General features: G+C 47.5%; 1 protein-coding gene across 1 annotated transcript in view; it reads right to left on the bottom strand.

The window, feature by feature from the left end:
• PACS2 (phosphofurin acidic cluster sorting protein 2) overlaps positions 1 to 15,502 on the bottom strand; it is a 76,175-nt gene that overhangs the window by 46,479 nt on the left and 14,194 nt on the right. Inside the window, 2 exon segments of the mRNA XM_066324835.1 lie at positions 30 to 119; positions 3,030 to 3,117. Coding sequence (XP_066180932.1) covers positions 30 to 119; positions 3,030 to 3,117 — 178 coding nt within the window.

Raw genomic sequence — 15,502 nt, 5'->3', positions numbered from 1 at the left:
GCCCAGCAAGCAGCCAGGCACCAGCCTACCTGCAGAGAGAAGGTCAGTGCCAGCTCCGTCTCCACATGTCCACTCGGGGGCAACACGATCTCGTGAGACCGCAGGATGCGCTTGGAGCCCTGCACGGAAACAAAGTCCAGCACCGGGTGAATTCCCCCGAAGCCACCTCTCACATCCCATCCCATCCCAGCCCTGTTTACTGCACACCAGGAAACGTTGTCAGGGACTACCATGGAGAAGTGAACGGATGGGTCTGACCTTGTACTTCTGTGAAATATTAATGAGATGAAAGGGAGATATTTGACTAATAAAGATTTGGGCATGTTTACTGTCCCTAACTGCAACAACGCAGCTTTTGTTCTGCCAAACCCCAGCATTGAAAAGCTGTGAGTCAACCCCCACCCCTGGAGTCGAAGTCTCCTATTTTCATTTCAGCCAATAGGTACAAGGCTCTTCGTCTCCCGGGTCTGGAAGCTGCAGCATCACGCTTAAATCTCTGGCCTTAGCCATGACAGACTGGGCTTTTCTTTTTGTGCACACACCCCTCCCTGGGGAAAATGGGGACTTTAACCTGTTTAAACAGTTGCCAGTAGCCGGGGATGTTAAAGAAAAAAAATCACTAAGCATCTCAGTGGAGTCTGGAGATATAATGTATCACAGGGCAACTCCAAACCAACCCTGTGTGTGGGCTGCCTTATGCTAACAGAGTTACCAGGCTATTTACTGTGTGAGCATATCATTTCAGGGAATGTTTGAAGGAAAACTAGCAGGAAAACATGACAGACCGCTGCCTAGCAAACCCTCCTGCATTGTTCAAACACAGTGGCAAGTTTCAGGAGGTCTCTGGCTCAATGTTCTGCTGAGGCTGCAGAACTGGCTTTGTCCAGACGGACTGATCTCCCAGAAGCACAGAACTGTAGCTCTCGAAAAAGCAGCATCTGGGAAATCAGAGACAGACTCGGGGGGTAAACACCTCCAAGCTACATCAAGGGGAAATGTGGTCTGCCCCTATCAGCCTCAAAGACCATTAGGAGATGAGACAGCAGCAGAGCCTCGTTTACATCCCCTGCTCCTCAGATGCACGGCTCAGGCAGCCAGAGCAAAGGCCGTGGTCTGCACAGCACAAGCTCCTCTCTGGAAACACTGAGGTGCCTGAGCCCAGCAGATCTGACAAGAGAGCAGAGCCAGGCACCCGAGGGCTGCCCCCAGGACAAGCAGCACACATGCAAGGGAAGCACAGCCAGCCTGGCCGCTGGCAACAGCAGCAGCTGCTCCATTTGTGCAAAGCTCCTAATAGCAGCAATCTTGCTTTACTGGTTACGCAACCCAAATCTAATGAAAGACCAAATATAGTTGCTTTTAAAAGACTGCAGCAGATAAACAAAGCAACAGCTCAGGAAATAGAGCTGACAACTCTTTGAACATCTCTGCTCTGGAGGCTGCAAGGAGACATGGGAAATGCACGTAAAGATGCTCTCATTAGGTCTGAATTCAGTCATCCCTCCAGAAGAGCTCTGGTGTCTGACAACTCTCGTGCAATTTCCCACACGAAGGCAGCCATTTGACAGAGATCATGTATTTGATGATCCAGTACCATCAGCCTCAAACAACAGTCATGTCAGAAACCTGAGTGCTGGCAAATAAAGCATCCCTGAAAAAGCTTGTCAGCATCATAACCTGCAAGCTCTAAATGAATTTTTAACAGCAGGGCCTGCTGTGGAGAGGACTGCTCAGGTTCCAGTGTCTGAACACTGCAGCAATGCAGATCACAACACATACACTACATGGGATGTGAAACTCGCACATGTTAAAATTCCCTATGGATTTGTGGGTCTGGGGCAAGCTTTCACACATAAAAAGTGCAAGCAGCAGTAATCTGGACAGGAAAAGAAGGTTTTGCTCTAATAAAAGCTTCTGAATTCTTCAACCCAAGTCTGGCTGGCACTCTCTGAGCATAGATCATTTGCTGACAAGCCTCAGGTGCTTACAGTGATGCATTCATCATCTAGGAGTACAAACACATGGAAAGCTTTCAGCCTTGATAAGCAGTATCTGACAGCCTGGAAACCCACAGCAGTGCTTCATCTGAGGTTCCACAAACCCAGGTGTGTGAAGCAATTCGCTGCGTTTCTGCTCTCTGCTGTGGGTGCACGAACCCTCTCCAACTTAGGGGGACACATTTTTACCCCAGCTGGACAACTCAGAGATGAGATACCAATCAAATCCTCAGCTACGTGGTTTTCCTTCCTGATTTCACCTTCCAAACTAGACTTTGTGTGCTTTGACACAACCAGCTCTTTTCAGGGGTTTGCCTAGCTCTTCATTTGAAAAGCAGCAGCTTTTCAGCACAGTTAATGTTCTACTTATCCATCTGCTAGGCTTTTCCTCGTTAAGCACTTTAGCATTTGCAGGGATGTGAGCACATGAGCCAAACTGATGCAGGGTGGAACAGAGTCCCCCTTCCTTCCCAGCCCGCCTCCAGGCAGTGTGACCTACATGGAGGCACCTAATTAAATGGCACAAACATCTGCTGTAAAGTGGGTTATTTACCTAGGATGACAAGTGTATTTTAGGAAAAGCAATCAGTCTGTACAGGCACCCTACAAATGCACTGACAAGCTTGGCCACAGACTCCATAGCAGAGCTGCCCACCAGCAGAGGAAGGCCCAGATTCCCCCAAACCAAGATCCAGTTAGCAAGATGTTCAGCCTCAGACTGTTAAATGGAGAACCAGGCTTGGATTTAGGGCGAACTCAGGAACAAAAGGTGACATGTGATCTGTGAAGAGCGTTTTTACATGCAGATAAGCTCATGCCGAGCCATCGTTGAACAATATTCTCTGTGCACAAAAGTGAAATGAGGTAGGAAAGTGGAAGAAGGGTCACAAAAGAGTCTACACAGATCCAGAACACCCGAGGGACTTGGGAAGAAGTCTGTGGATGCAACAGACGTGGAGGTAAAGCTCAATTTCGGCACCTGCCAGTATTTTTAGTCAGACAGCACAATTCTTAGAACTGAGCAGCAATTACCTGCATTTTGACAGCAATGACCCCAGAAATAAGCTCCTTATCCAATTCCTTTAAGACTACCAGTTTCTTTAATGTCAAGCTGCACAACCTGCAAACAGGAACAGAAGAGAAACAGTTACAATCATGCCGGGAAAATTAAAAGCTCTGATCAGCTTTTACATGCAGCAGTATCCCAGTTTGAGGGGGAACAGGCTCCAGACAGAGACAGCAGAAATACATGCGGTTTCCCTGGCTTCTCAAGACTGAATTTCTCCAACCTTTCAAAAATACAAGAAGGAGGTACATCTGTCTCTGATACAGACCCATGGCCACAAGAGAGCTCCAAACAGCACTGGCCTCCACTGACCACAGCCTGGGAACCCTTTCTTTGAGTCAGACCAAAAACTTCAGGGTCAGAGGAATTAAATTCCAGCAATATGAAAGCATAGGGTCAATCTAATTTTAAACTTGTCTACAAGGCTTTCCTAGATTGTTGGCTTTTTCAGTTTTGGACTCCTGGCTCTGAAAGATCTCACTCTCACATCCTCTTGTCAACCCACACATTCTTCTCCTCACCTCCAAACAAAAGTGCTAGCAAGTGGCTCAGGCATCTCTAACAGAAAGGGCAAGGGGGGAAAAAAAAGGAAAGAGAAAGGAGAGGACTCAAGTGGTGCCCTCTGGCCCTGGTGTTCACATGCCACACATATGCAAGTAAATCACATTCTTCACCCGGGCAATGCTACATTGTTCTGGTTAAAGCTGTTCTGCCTTCCAGCACAAGGAGCTTGGGAGCAGATGAAATTCAGGCTCTGCAGATGAGTTCAGGCTCTGGGTAACGGGACCATGGCACTGGCACTGGCACGGTTTCACAGAAGCTACCACCAGCTGGGGGAATTCAGAAGGCATACCCATAAACAAACTTCAGGCAAAGATAAACCTGAAGCCACGACAGCTCAGTTTGAGGATAGCAGAGGCCAGAGAAAGTTGCTGGGCGGGCTGTAGTGACTAGACATCATCTGTCATTCTGGCCAGGAGCCAGGACTGCCTTTGTGTCAGGTCCTTACTCCATGGCATGGGCATCTCTGGCCTCTAGCATGGAATGTTAGCAGACATCAGCATTGCTCTTCTCAAACTCACTGCCGAGCTCTTTCTCTCAGATCAAGTGTAACATGAGGGCTGCTCATGGAGGGGGAAAGTCCAGCAGTGGGTGGGAATGAAAGAGGAGCTGATGCTGGATTTTGGCACAAGTGCCACTGACTGAAGTCAGCACTTGATCCTTCACACTGCTGCCAGGTTCCTGACAATGCAGCACTGCAAGGGTGACTTGCACCTCCACCACCTTTTCCACTGCTTTGCTGCAATGCCTGAAGGTAGACAGGAACAGCCCTGGGTGCAAAACAGCAAGAGAGATGCAGCTAAAGGCTCTTCCCAACAGGAGTGGGGGCAGATGTTGAAGCAGGTACTGCCGGTCTCGCCCTGAAACACCCATGGCTCTGCCTGAACTCTGGTCTCACACAGGGCCAGCAACAGGGAAAAGTCAGTCTTATGGTCTGCACTCCAGCACCTCTCCAAACATGTCCTTCATCCCAGCCCATGCCATCTGTTCTCCCTCCTCATTTGCAAAGCTCTTGTTGCTGCTAAAACCCCCAAAAACCAAGAAGAAGAGAGAGCTACAAGCTCCATCCTTTGCACAGCTTTGCACTGCAAGACAGCACAACCAGAGGTGCTGCAGAAACTACAAGGAAGGTAGAAAAATCAGGACTGTCTGGGCCTCTGCCCCCTCCTGTTCCCCTGCCAGCAGCTGTGTGCACTGGGAGTCAGGTGAAGCTGCATCTCTCAACCTGGAGCACAGGAGAGGCTGTTTTCCTCTGCATCCCAAAAAGCAGCAGGGCCACGACTGGAGGAAGGAGGCCATGAAGCCGTTTGTTTTCTTTGTAAAGCTGTGGCTGGAGGACAATTGTGCTCAGCTTGCCAAAACCCACAGAACCCAGGCCAGTCAGGTGCTGAGAGCAGAGGTAGGACAACACACTGGCACTGTCTCAGCTGACAGGCAAGGAACAAAGCCCTTTTCTCTCCAGCCCCGAGCTCGAGGATGGAAAAGGTACAGGAAGAAACAATGGTGTTCTCAGCACACAGAGCAGAGCACAAGGAGGGCGTTCTGTTCTCCGCCGGGCATTCCTTCAATTCATCATTTATGAGCTTTGATCAAACCCTGCGGAGCACTTGCTGCTCCGGGGGAAAAAAAAATTATAAAATTAAAAGCCTCCTTTACAGTGATCAGAAAAACAAAAGCAGTTTAAAAAGACATGGGACACATCTGCTTTCTTTATCCCCCATTGCTGGGCTGCTGGTACTAAAAGGCACTTCACACAAAACACAATGGAATGTTTATCCTCTCCATCGGCGGGGGGCAGGGGGTGTGGGGGATGGATAAAAATCAGTTTAAATCCCATCAAATCACTGTTACCCTCAACACACTCTTTCAGTCTAGTTGGCAGCTTACAAAGCAATCTTCAGAACATGTGTCAGAAAGGGACCATACCTTACTCAAATCATGACAAAAAGGCTCCTGCCAAGTGTGTCCCTGCCACCAGCACGAGGATCCTGAACTACTCATGCAGACAGGTACAGAAAGGATTTGTGTGCCATAACTGCCTCTGATAACAGCAGATTTGTGCCATGCACTTATCCGTTGCCAAGGTTTTACTGTACTTCCATCAAGTCTCAGGGTTCAAAACAGGGATCAGTCTCACAGGGCACTTCCATCACCAAGCCTGTTAGGTTAAACACTGGCAAGTAAAACAGAACAGACACGGCTGGAGCTGGAAAGACATGGAAAAAGAACACGGCTACATTTGGAAGAGTCTAATACATATAGGTATGATCTCTGTGAACACAGAGAAAATAACCTAGCACACAGAAGGGGAAGTGAGGAAGCCTCGAGTCTAGAGCTGAAGCATTTTGAAAGGCTGGGACTGCAATTGAAGAGGCGCAGAGAAATCCTGTCTTTGCAAGTTTCAGCGGTGACCTGCAGTTGCACAAGGGGAGTCCAGTCAGCAAAAGCACTAAGTTAGCTGAAGCAGACTTAAATAAGGACAATAGAAATCTGAGAGCCAGCATTTCCACCCTTTTCTGAAGGTTCATAGCTGATCTCCCTGCCAGGAGCTCAGCTGCGTCCCAAACAGCAGCAGGAGCCTCTGTCCTCTCTGGTCACTCACATGCCCCCACAGCAAGCAGGTACAAGGTACTTGCCTGGTCCTGGTTTCAGGTTAACAAATCGTGAGATAGCTTAATGCTACAATAAAACGCCACCTTTTTACATCACTGCTACAAGAACAGAGTTTTAAAGAGAAACCTGGACCTGATCCAATGGTTTCAACCTGCCTTGCTAATGCAAGCTGTGCTGAATAGCTTCATCACAAGCCCTTTGCTTAAGGAGGCAGCTCTCTCTGAAGAACATAACACTTCGGTGACTGAGATGCAGCAAACGTGTCCAGAACAACCAAATAAAGTGTCGCATTCTTTACTCACTGGATGTTTTGCTTTTGCATCCCTCTGAGTAGGAAGATCAGGAAAATAAACCCCCTCCAAGAAAAAGTCTGCCTTGCTGAATTAAATGTCTGTTTCTCCACAGGGAGCACAGTAATTGCACCGAGACCTCATTCACACAGAGACAGCCGAATCAACAGGAAGGAAAAATTAAAAATTAAAGACCTGCATTTTAATTAAACCCCACAGAAGTAGAGAATAATAACAGGATGCATCCACAGTTATAGGGGACTCAAAGTACAAGATGGGAGCTGGGCTAGGAAGACTAATACACAGATACCCCTTGTGCAGGTTAAGAGCTGTGAAGAATTGCTCCTAAATAAAGTGCTTCATGCCAGGAGCACTCTCCTCTGAGGTCTGAAAACCTCAATCAGCTGAAGGCTATAAGGAAGGAATTGGTTTCCATTTGGCCACTGGACAGTGTCACCTCATCCAAGTTATTTCAGCATTTCAGGATGGCAAGCAGCCTCCTAGCCTGGTGCTCTCGATGTCCATGTTGAGTGTTTTGCTCCGAGCTGACACTTTATACCCACATCAGTCCCAAAATAAACCGTGAGCCACTCGAAGGAGAACTGCAGGGAGACACCCACCCACACACGCTTGCCCAGACAAACAGAGCCATTCTGCACACAGCTACAGGGGTGTCTGTGCAGGAGAGCCAAGAGCCCTGCACAGCATTTTGAAGAGACAGCTGCTTCAGGAAGGTGGGAATGTGTGCAGCACACCAAGAGCCGGCTGCACCAGCAGCTTCTCAGGAAGAACAGCACGTGGACAAACTTGTTGCTGCACTTACATGTCAAAGGCAGGGCTCTGTATTGGCCTAGGAGCTAGCTAGGGCAGAAGGACTGTCCTCTGATGTCGCTGATACATCAGATTTGGGCTCTGGTCAAGGGCAGCAGTAGGAGCCTCAGGAAGATCCTTCCTCACTTCCCAAAGCCTAATGACACAACTCCCTCAACGTGATCTAATCTTGGTTGCATTATCAGGGAAGCTCCCAGGCAAGGTGAAATCAAAAGAGGATGCAGAGTTCAGGCACCCCAGTTTCTGTCATGACAGAAACATAACCTGAGTAACCTGCAAAGAAACCTAATAGTCTTTCATTCACATTTCCTGGTAAGCTGACCTTTAATCAGCTGTTCTGGCTATAGATCCATTTGAGTAAGGTTTAAGCAGCCAGGAAACAATTGCAGAGCCAGTATTTTCATTGTTCTTGTTCTCAAGGATCTTGAAATCCTCTTCCCAGCACTCTTACAGAGAATTAAGCTCTTAAGATTCTGGAGACTAAGACCTATAGAAATGCTGGAGCAAGTAGGTCTTGTTCAGCCAGGGAGGAGGATGGCAGCTTATTTTACACAACAGGTTCTACCCAGGATCTCCCAAGGACACACGTGTACAGCCAGGCACTATCCTTTTATAGCTGAAATACTGTCCTGCTCACTTTGAATAAATTACAGATATGCCTACTCCAAACTGAGCAAGCAAAAGGAGGTAGGCATGTTAAAATTTTACAGATCTGCATAATTTTTACAAGAACCTAAAACTCCACATGGGCACGTTTGCTACTTAAAGTTAATATGACCAAGTAGTAAAGCACATCTGGGCTTAGATATTCTAATCCAACATATCAGTAGGATATCAGCTGGAAAATGCTGAGAGATGTCTTCCTTCACACATCTGTTGGCCTCAGTCGGATCTCAGTTCCTGCACACATTGTTATACATTGGTTTCTTACTCTTCAATTTGATGATTTCAAATCTCTTTATAGGGTGACATAAAGGAGGAAAAAACCCAACCACTGACAAAGCAGGGATTAAGTCTGTCTCTCAGGCTTCAGAGTATAAAGGAGCTCGGCAAAATTACCTATGTGTTCACACCATGCTGCCTGCAAAGCCAGGCATGGGCACAAATGTACTTAAGTACATCTCTCCTGGTTTGCCTTGTCCAAACCCAGCTTCCAGAACAACAGGACTGCACAACATCCTGATACCAAAGCGAACATCAGCGAAAGTGCCTGTGGTACTGGTGAATTAGGTTTGATCCATATTTTCAAAGTTTTGAGGCAGTAGGAAGATGCTTGATTAACTTAAAGAATAAAATCAGCAAATAACAAGAAACTGATTCATGGTTAAGGCTCCTTTGACAGACATCAGGACTACATTTTCTGTATTACAGGTGACACAAACTCACTTGATATTCGTTATTAATTCAGTAGCAGCTGGAGCAGCCAGAGGCACCACCAGGGAAGGGGATGGAGGGAGACCAGACATAGTCTGGCCCATCAGACCAAAGGCTTGTGGCAGCTATGGGTCTGACACGCTTGCAGGAGACACCCACGGACTGCAGTACTGCCCAGAAATGCCAATCTCCCATTTGAGCACCTAATGAGCTCAGCCAAAACACCACTGTCAGGGAGGGAAAGCCTTTAGGATGTGGACTGGACAAGCCACGTCTGTAGCTAGGGCTTCATTTCTCAGCTAGTCAGCAACAAAGCAAAGGCACAACCCACAAAGTTTACGTGAGCCAGCCAGGGTGGAGGGCAGCTCCCACCACACGCCTCACACATTGGCAAAGAAACAGATACACAAATGAGCAAATGAATCACACCCTAGACCAAAAGGAGACTCTGGGAGGAGGAATGCAAGAAAACAAATCAGGGGGTGGGGGATGAAGAGGAGAGACCTTCGTAGCTGGAACAAACCCAGCAGCCCTCCATTCCCCGGAGCGCCAGCAGTGCCTGTCACCCTTGCGTGCCTTCCTTATGCCAGCTGCCTTCTGGCCGTCCCCTGCCCCAGGCAGCAGTGCCTGTCACACGGCAGGCTGAGCGCCGGGACTATCGCGGGCATGCTACAGGCATCCCCTGCCCGCCGCAGCCCTTCCCGCCCGCCAGGACTAGCGGGGGCCGCAGGAAGTGGCCAGCAGCCCCGAAGGAGCTGAAGGCTCCCTGCTCTGCCCAGCTGGCCGTCAGGCGTGGAGCAGCACACGAGCCCTGGGCTGCAGCGGCGTCCCCCGCCCCAGCTGCCGGAACAAAGGCGGCTCCCAGCCTCCCAGCGCACACCCAAGGGAATCCTCCCTGCGGCAGCCAGCTCTGTTACAGGCACCGCCAGCGAGATGAAAGGGTTAAAGAAAGTGCCTCGAGGCACAGGTTTTCTCCAGCATTCGCCTCGCACGGATAGCCCTCGCCGCCCTCCATCACATCCACGCCTCAACCCTGAGCACGGCATCCCCACACACAGCGGCAGCGGCCTGAGGGCTGTAACATCGCCACAGCGACTGGGGCGGCCACAAGCCCACATGTCACCAACTTCTCCACAACCGTGCCGCAAGCGAGACCGGCTCCCTCCGGGGCAGCCTGACGGCAAACCCTCCCCGCCTGCTGCGGCAAGAACTGCTCTCCAAACAAGCGCTGCCCCAGCAGCTCCCGTCCCCAGCCAGCGAGGGGCTGGAGTGCAGGCAGAGGTAGCCCTGCATCAGCCAGTCTGCTTTAGTATTTTGTATTTTCCTTTATAGCGAGGAAGCACAGGTCTCCAAGTACTCTTGCACTCAACTACTTTCAAAATGCCTGGTGTCATTCTGCTTTTTGTTGCCATTGCTGAACAGCCCACTGCAAGGGCCCGCTGTGCCCTGCACACTCCTATTCCCCACCTGGTACCCTGGGGAGACAGCACAGTCCCGGTCACAGCACACTGTCCCCAGCGCCTGCAAATCTTTAGAGAAAAAGGACTCTGCCTCAGATACTCTGATCTTCCCCTTTCCCTGTAAATCAGCCATCAAGAGGAAAAAAGATGCCAAGAGGAGCCTGGACTTCAGGCTCACGTCAGAAGAGCTTGTAAAGAAGGCTCAGTTCTGCTCGGGTTATCCGTCACTGTGATCTCTTCAGCAGAAGAAAGTAGGACTAGGAAGCCTCCAGCCAGGAAAGCAGTCAAGGAAAAACAGATGGCTTCTTGGTGTACCCAAAGCTGAACTTGCTCTCAGGGCATGAACAGTGTGCCATCTCTCTGCCTGATTTCCCTCCACTTCGAAAAACTCCCACAACATCACCTGACACAGAGGCGAGCTGAACAGCCTGTCACCCCAGAGACCAGACTGGCTCACACCGTGGGTCACATCAAATTACTTCTCACTCAGCCATCCAAGAACAATTCCTAGCTCAGTAGCAAGTCAGGCACATGGCCCTCCCACTCAAAGACAAGATCCTGATGCCAAGTAATTCTTAAGATTTGGTACTTCTTTGGAAGACAACCACATTACACTGTTTCAAATAAACAGACTGTCTGAAAACTGTTGTAGGAGTTTTTTAAAATGAATTTTGAGAATGGGTTTTATGGTTGCTTTTGAACTAGCTTTTTCCCTTGCTGACCCATCTGGACCCAAGCCAGGGCAGGTGGACCATTCCTAACCACTTTCTGTAACCTTGACTTAAACCAGCTGCATCAAGTACCAGTGAAGAGGCTTGTGTGATGTTTGCAATGGGGACAAACATGCACAAGCTGGGAGAACCACACAGGCACAATTTAGACCCCAAAATGCTGTTTGCTTCTTTACTGAGAACTCAGTGCCATGTAAGAGTAAAGGCAGAGCAGCTAGCAGCAGTGAAAAACATTGTGAACTTCAATGGTACGTTTGGTATTAGCCAGCACAGCAATCAAATATGCAAAGCATGTTGATGGTGGGCTTGCTTTCAGGCCAGGAGAATAGTTCACAGATCTCAATACCATTCCCATTGCAGCAAGTCTGTCTAAGCCTGCCACTCTGGCCTTCTTCCAGACAGACACGTACAGCCAGCCACCCCAACACCTCTCAGAGCCAATGGTATGTACTATTCCTTCAATTGCCCCATGTTTAATGCTGGCTCCCTTCATCCACAGATGAATGGTCTGACAATCAAAGAAGTGTCAAAACTGGTTACTGAAGTTTGAAACATAACTGTTTCGCACAATTTCCATTGTGCCTAAAATACAGGAGAACTATTTAGCACCCCAAAATGTGATTTCTCTCCAGCGTGCAAAAATACAGAACTATCAACCTGAGCTACAGGGAAGGAGGAAGGAAAACTGAAACTCTAAACCCCAATGTATTCAACAGCAGGTCAAGAAGGAAGGTTAGGAGAAACCTAACCAGCTCCATAAAGAGCAACTTCTACAGCTGTACCAAACACCCCGTGTAAAGCTCACAGCACCTCAGCTGTACACTCTGACCTCTGAGCCCCACAGCTCTGCCTCACCTGTGCACAGGTGCTTGCACCGTGGGACTGCAACACTGGCAACCCATTTGTTCACTGGCCACAGCACAAAGGATGTTCCCAAATCAAACACATTAAAACAGTTATAAAAGAAAGGTGGTTCTTTCCCAGAAGCATTTATTTGAACAGTGCTGGTTTTTACAAGGCAACAACACACAGTCGACAAAGCAGCTTCCATCAGCACTAAATATAATTCACAAAGAGCTCTAAATCCTGCCACTAAAGCTGGGGCATTCAGCATTAAACTTGCTGGAAGCATTGATGAACAGCCCTCAAACTGGAACAAAACACTAAGGGTAAAGCAGCTGAATGGTACTGTCCCTTGCAGATTTGTGTCCCCAGAAAGGAAGGGGCAAACTGAGAGGAGCTTTCCAATATTAACAGTGGTCAAAAAAGGTCTGAAAATGCCAAAGCATTCAGCACTCCTTGCAAGCAAATGCCTCTGATGGAAGCTACATTGTGCTCCAGCACATATTCCCTGCATTTTTTCCATCAAATATTCTGGGCAGCACTTGCTCATTTGCACACTGTCTGCTCAGAAGAGCACAGATAAGCTGGGAAGGAAATCACCAGAGAACAGAAATGAGGGATCTAGCGAGATTCTAAAAGCCAAACAGCTGAACACATTACCCCAGCTGATGCAAGATGAGATGGCTGAAGTCAAACTACCAGTGCTACTGCCAGGGATGGAAGTTCAGCAGTAACCAGAAGCAGAATTTTAACTTCCAAAACCAGCTGAACTGGACTGAAAAGGCTCACAGACTGCAGTGCCCAGCCTGCTGCCAAGCACAACACAAGCTCTCCAACTACAGCCCTGAAAACTGCAGAACCCACCAAAACTGCACGAATGAACAGAAACTGGGATCTCCTTTGGGTTTTAAAGCTGACCCCTGGGGGTGACCTTACACTGAAGCAGCAGCAGATTTTTCACTGGCAAAGACTGCAAGAAACACCCTTCCCATGCCCTGAGGAGATACCTGACTGGGGAGGCACCTGCATCACCAGGCCAACATTATGGCCTGGGAGACAGCCAGAACATACACTTCCAGCTGGTTTGCAGATAGCTCGGATTTTCAGACCACTTCTGATCCCCTGTCAGTAAGAGCAGCTTCATTTAGGAAAAATCCCAGTCTCCAGGTGATCTCAAAATGTCTCTCAACAAAACCTGAATAATGCCTTCCCCCACAGTATGTCTCTTTACATCTAAATATACTCTGTATGCTCTAGTTAAAAGAATCACTGCTGAAAAAGAAAGCACTTGTTTGGAAATAACTCAGCGCAAGGTTTTCTGTTTATTTTCTTCTCTCTAAAAACTCCTTCTAACTGAGATCTCTCTGCGTTTCTCATGAAAAAGGGAGAAAACCTGGCAACTCAGAATTTGTTTACACTCTTTTCTGAAAGCTAACATCACCTTTAAGTTTATCAGGGTAAAAAAGCAACCACAATTTTTACTAAAGAAGTACAGAAGAGTGTCAGCGTCAAACTTTTGCAGTGGCAGGCAGAATACAGTGGTTTGCTCCAGGAAAACATTTGCATTTCCTTAATACTCTAAGCCTCTTCAGCAGCCATGGAAGTTGAGCTGGCAAGAAGAGATTCAATATTATTTAGAGATTACAGTTCTTCAGCATCATTGCTGGTGATATTTCATTCCTGAAAGCAATAAGGGAGCAGCAAAGCAAATGAAGTGCCTGAACTTTCTAGTTCAATTTGCCAGGAATATTTATTAAGACATCAGTGTGACCTGTGTAAGTCAGCAAAACAGTGAGCTTTGAAAGACACAGGGTGCTCCAAGACGCTCCAGACTCCTGTAGGACTTTTTAAATGTTGAATACAAGCAATAAAACAAAAAGCAATTTATAACAATCGTAATCCATTCAGTCCCCAGAACCTTACATCAAGCCTGTGAGTTCCCACTGAAACTGGATTTATCAAGATAAACTGTAGATGCTCTACCAAACAAGCAGACTGAGGTAAATGAGGCATGAACAAACTGAGTTTGAATGAGAGGCTGCTCTTCTCAGCAGGATATTATGGTCCACTGCAGGGAGGGATTACCAAGAAACCTATCCAGGAAAAAGATAGTTGCTCCATTTGTGAACGATTCACACCATCAGATCATTCACGGAGACCAAACTCCACAGCCAGACCAGTCCCAGTCCCTGAAAACATTCTCCTCTAATGCCTTTGCTGATGCAATCAGCTAATGCTAACATGACAGTGATGCTAAGAGCAAGGAATAGATATCAACATCATTTTGTGCTCAGTGCTCTTGCTCGTGGATGAGGCATGGCACATCTGGAACTAGGTACACTTACTCAGGCTGTCAAAGAGCATTTCCATCACAGAAACATCTGAGGATCATCACTGGAGAATGAGACAAGGCCAAGTGCCACAACATCAGGATGGGATTTATCCTTGATTTTATGTTGTCCTCACTCAGAGAGCCATACTCAACCTCTGATTTTCACCACATGACTACAGGTAAGTACCAAGCACATCAACCTTTGCATCAGGGTCTATGACTACTCACACAAAAGAAACTTATTTCTGCGCATTACATGTTTCCAGCACAATCCTGGTGAGCCCAGCCTCTCTGGAGCACCAGTGTAGATCTTCTACCATTTCCAGGGTGTTTATTTTGAGCCTTCATTTCCATTACTGTAAACCAAAGGTCTGCTCACAGCAAGCACCTTGAAACTGGCTGAAAGGAAACACTAGAACTGAAGAAGCGGTAGTGGTACAACTGTTTCACTAAGATATTGCTATCTATACCATTTGTTAAGTAATCATACATAAATGTTAATCTAATTACAAATTACTAAGGCATTGTCTGTTTTCTCACCTGAATCAGCAAGAGCATTGCAGACACGGATGACTCCCCATGACTGACCCACAGTGGGGTGTTCTGTTTGCAGATGTACCACCTCAAATACAGATTAGCTTCCAGTCAGAACAGGTCCTCTTGGAGACCTGATGGAGAGTTAATTCACTCGCAGGAGAAAAGCCCAAAGTTACTCATGCAATAGCTTGGAAAATGTGGTGATAATTTTGGAACCAAGATAGGCCCAGGAGACTCAGCAGCAGCAGCCTGCTGGCAGAGGACAGAGAAACAAAAGCTAGAGGAGCCTCAATCCACTGTTCAAGAGTCAGGAATTGTGAGAAACAAGACAAAACATTGGATTTCCAGAGATTCGAGAATTGTTTACATTATACTACACCGAATTCTGCCACTAAACTGATTCAAGCCTTCTGAGCTGTCCTAGATATTGATAAGTCATTTCACCTTATTGATAAGGTCAATCTGGGGACTGAATGGACAAACAGACGTTGGGTCTTGGTATGTTAGAGATTCAGGCAGCCCCACACCAAATCCTGGCAGCACTGGGCCATTGTGACTGTAACAGGATACTGTGTTCCTGCAGCTTCTATTCCTTGGGCTTTGTCACACACCAGGAAAAGCAAGGAATCACAAAAGCATCCAATGGATCCAAAGAGGGAAAGAGAGCTGCAAAAATTCTCCATTCAGTGGGAAGGCAGAGGAAAGCTGCAGCATGGAAGACTGGATATGACGCTTCAAATGTGAAGAAAACTTTGTTCTAACTTTTGTCTTTCATCACACTCCAGCTGTCATATGATTTCTACAATACAATGTGGGAAGAGCAAAGGAAAACTCAGCTACATCCCTTTTTCTAAAGGACACATCTAA

The sequence above is a fragment of the Sylvia atricapilla genome, chromosome 9, assembly GCF_009819655.1.
Source record: "Sylvia atricapilla isolate bSylAtr1 chromosome 9, bSylAtr1.pri, whole genome shotgun sequence".
NCBI classification, from domain to species: domain Eukaryota; kingdom Metazoa; phylum Chordata; class Aves; order Passeriformes; family Sylviidae; genus Sylvia; species Sylvia atricapilla.
Note: the sequence above shows the minus strand (reverse complement) of the source record. Positions and strands in the feature narration are given on the sequence as shown.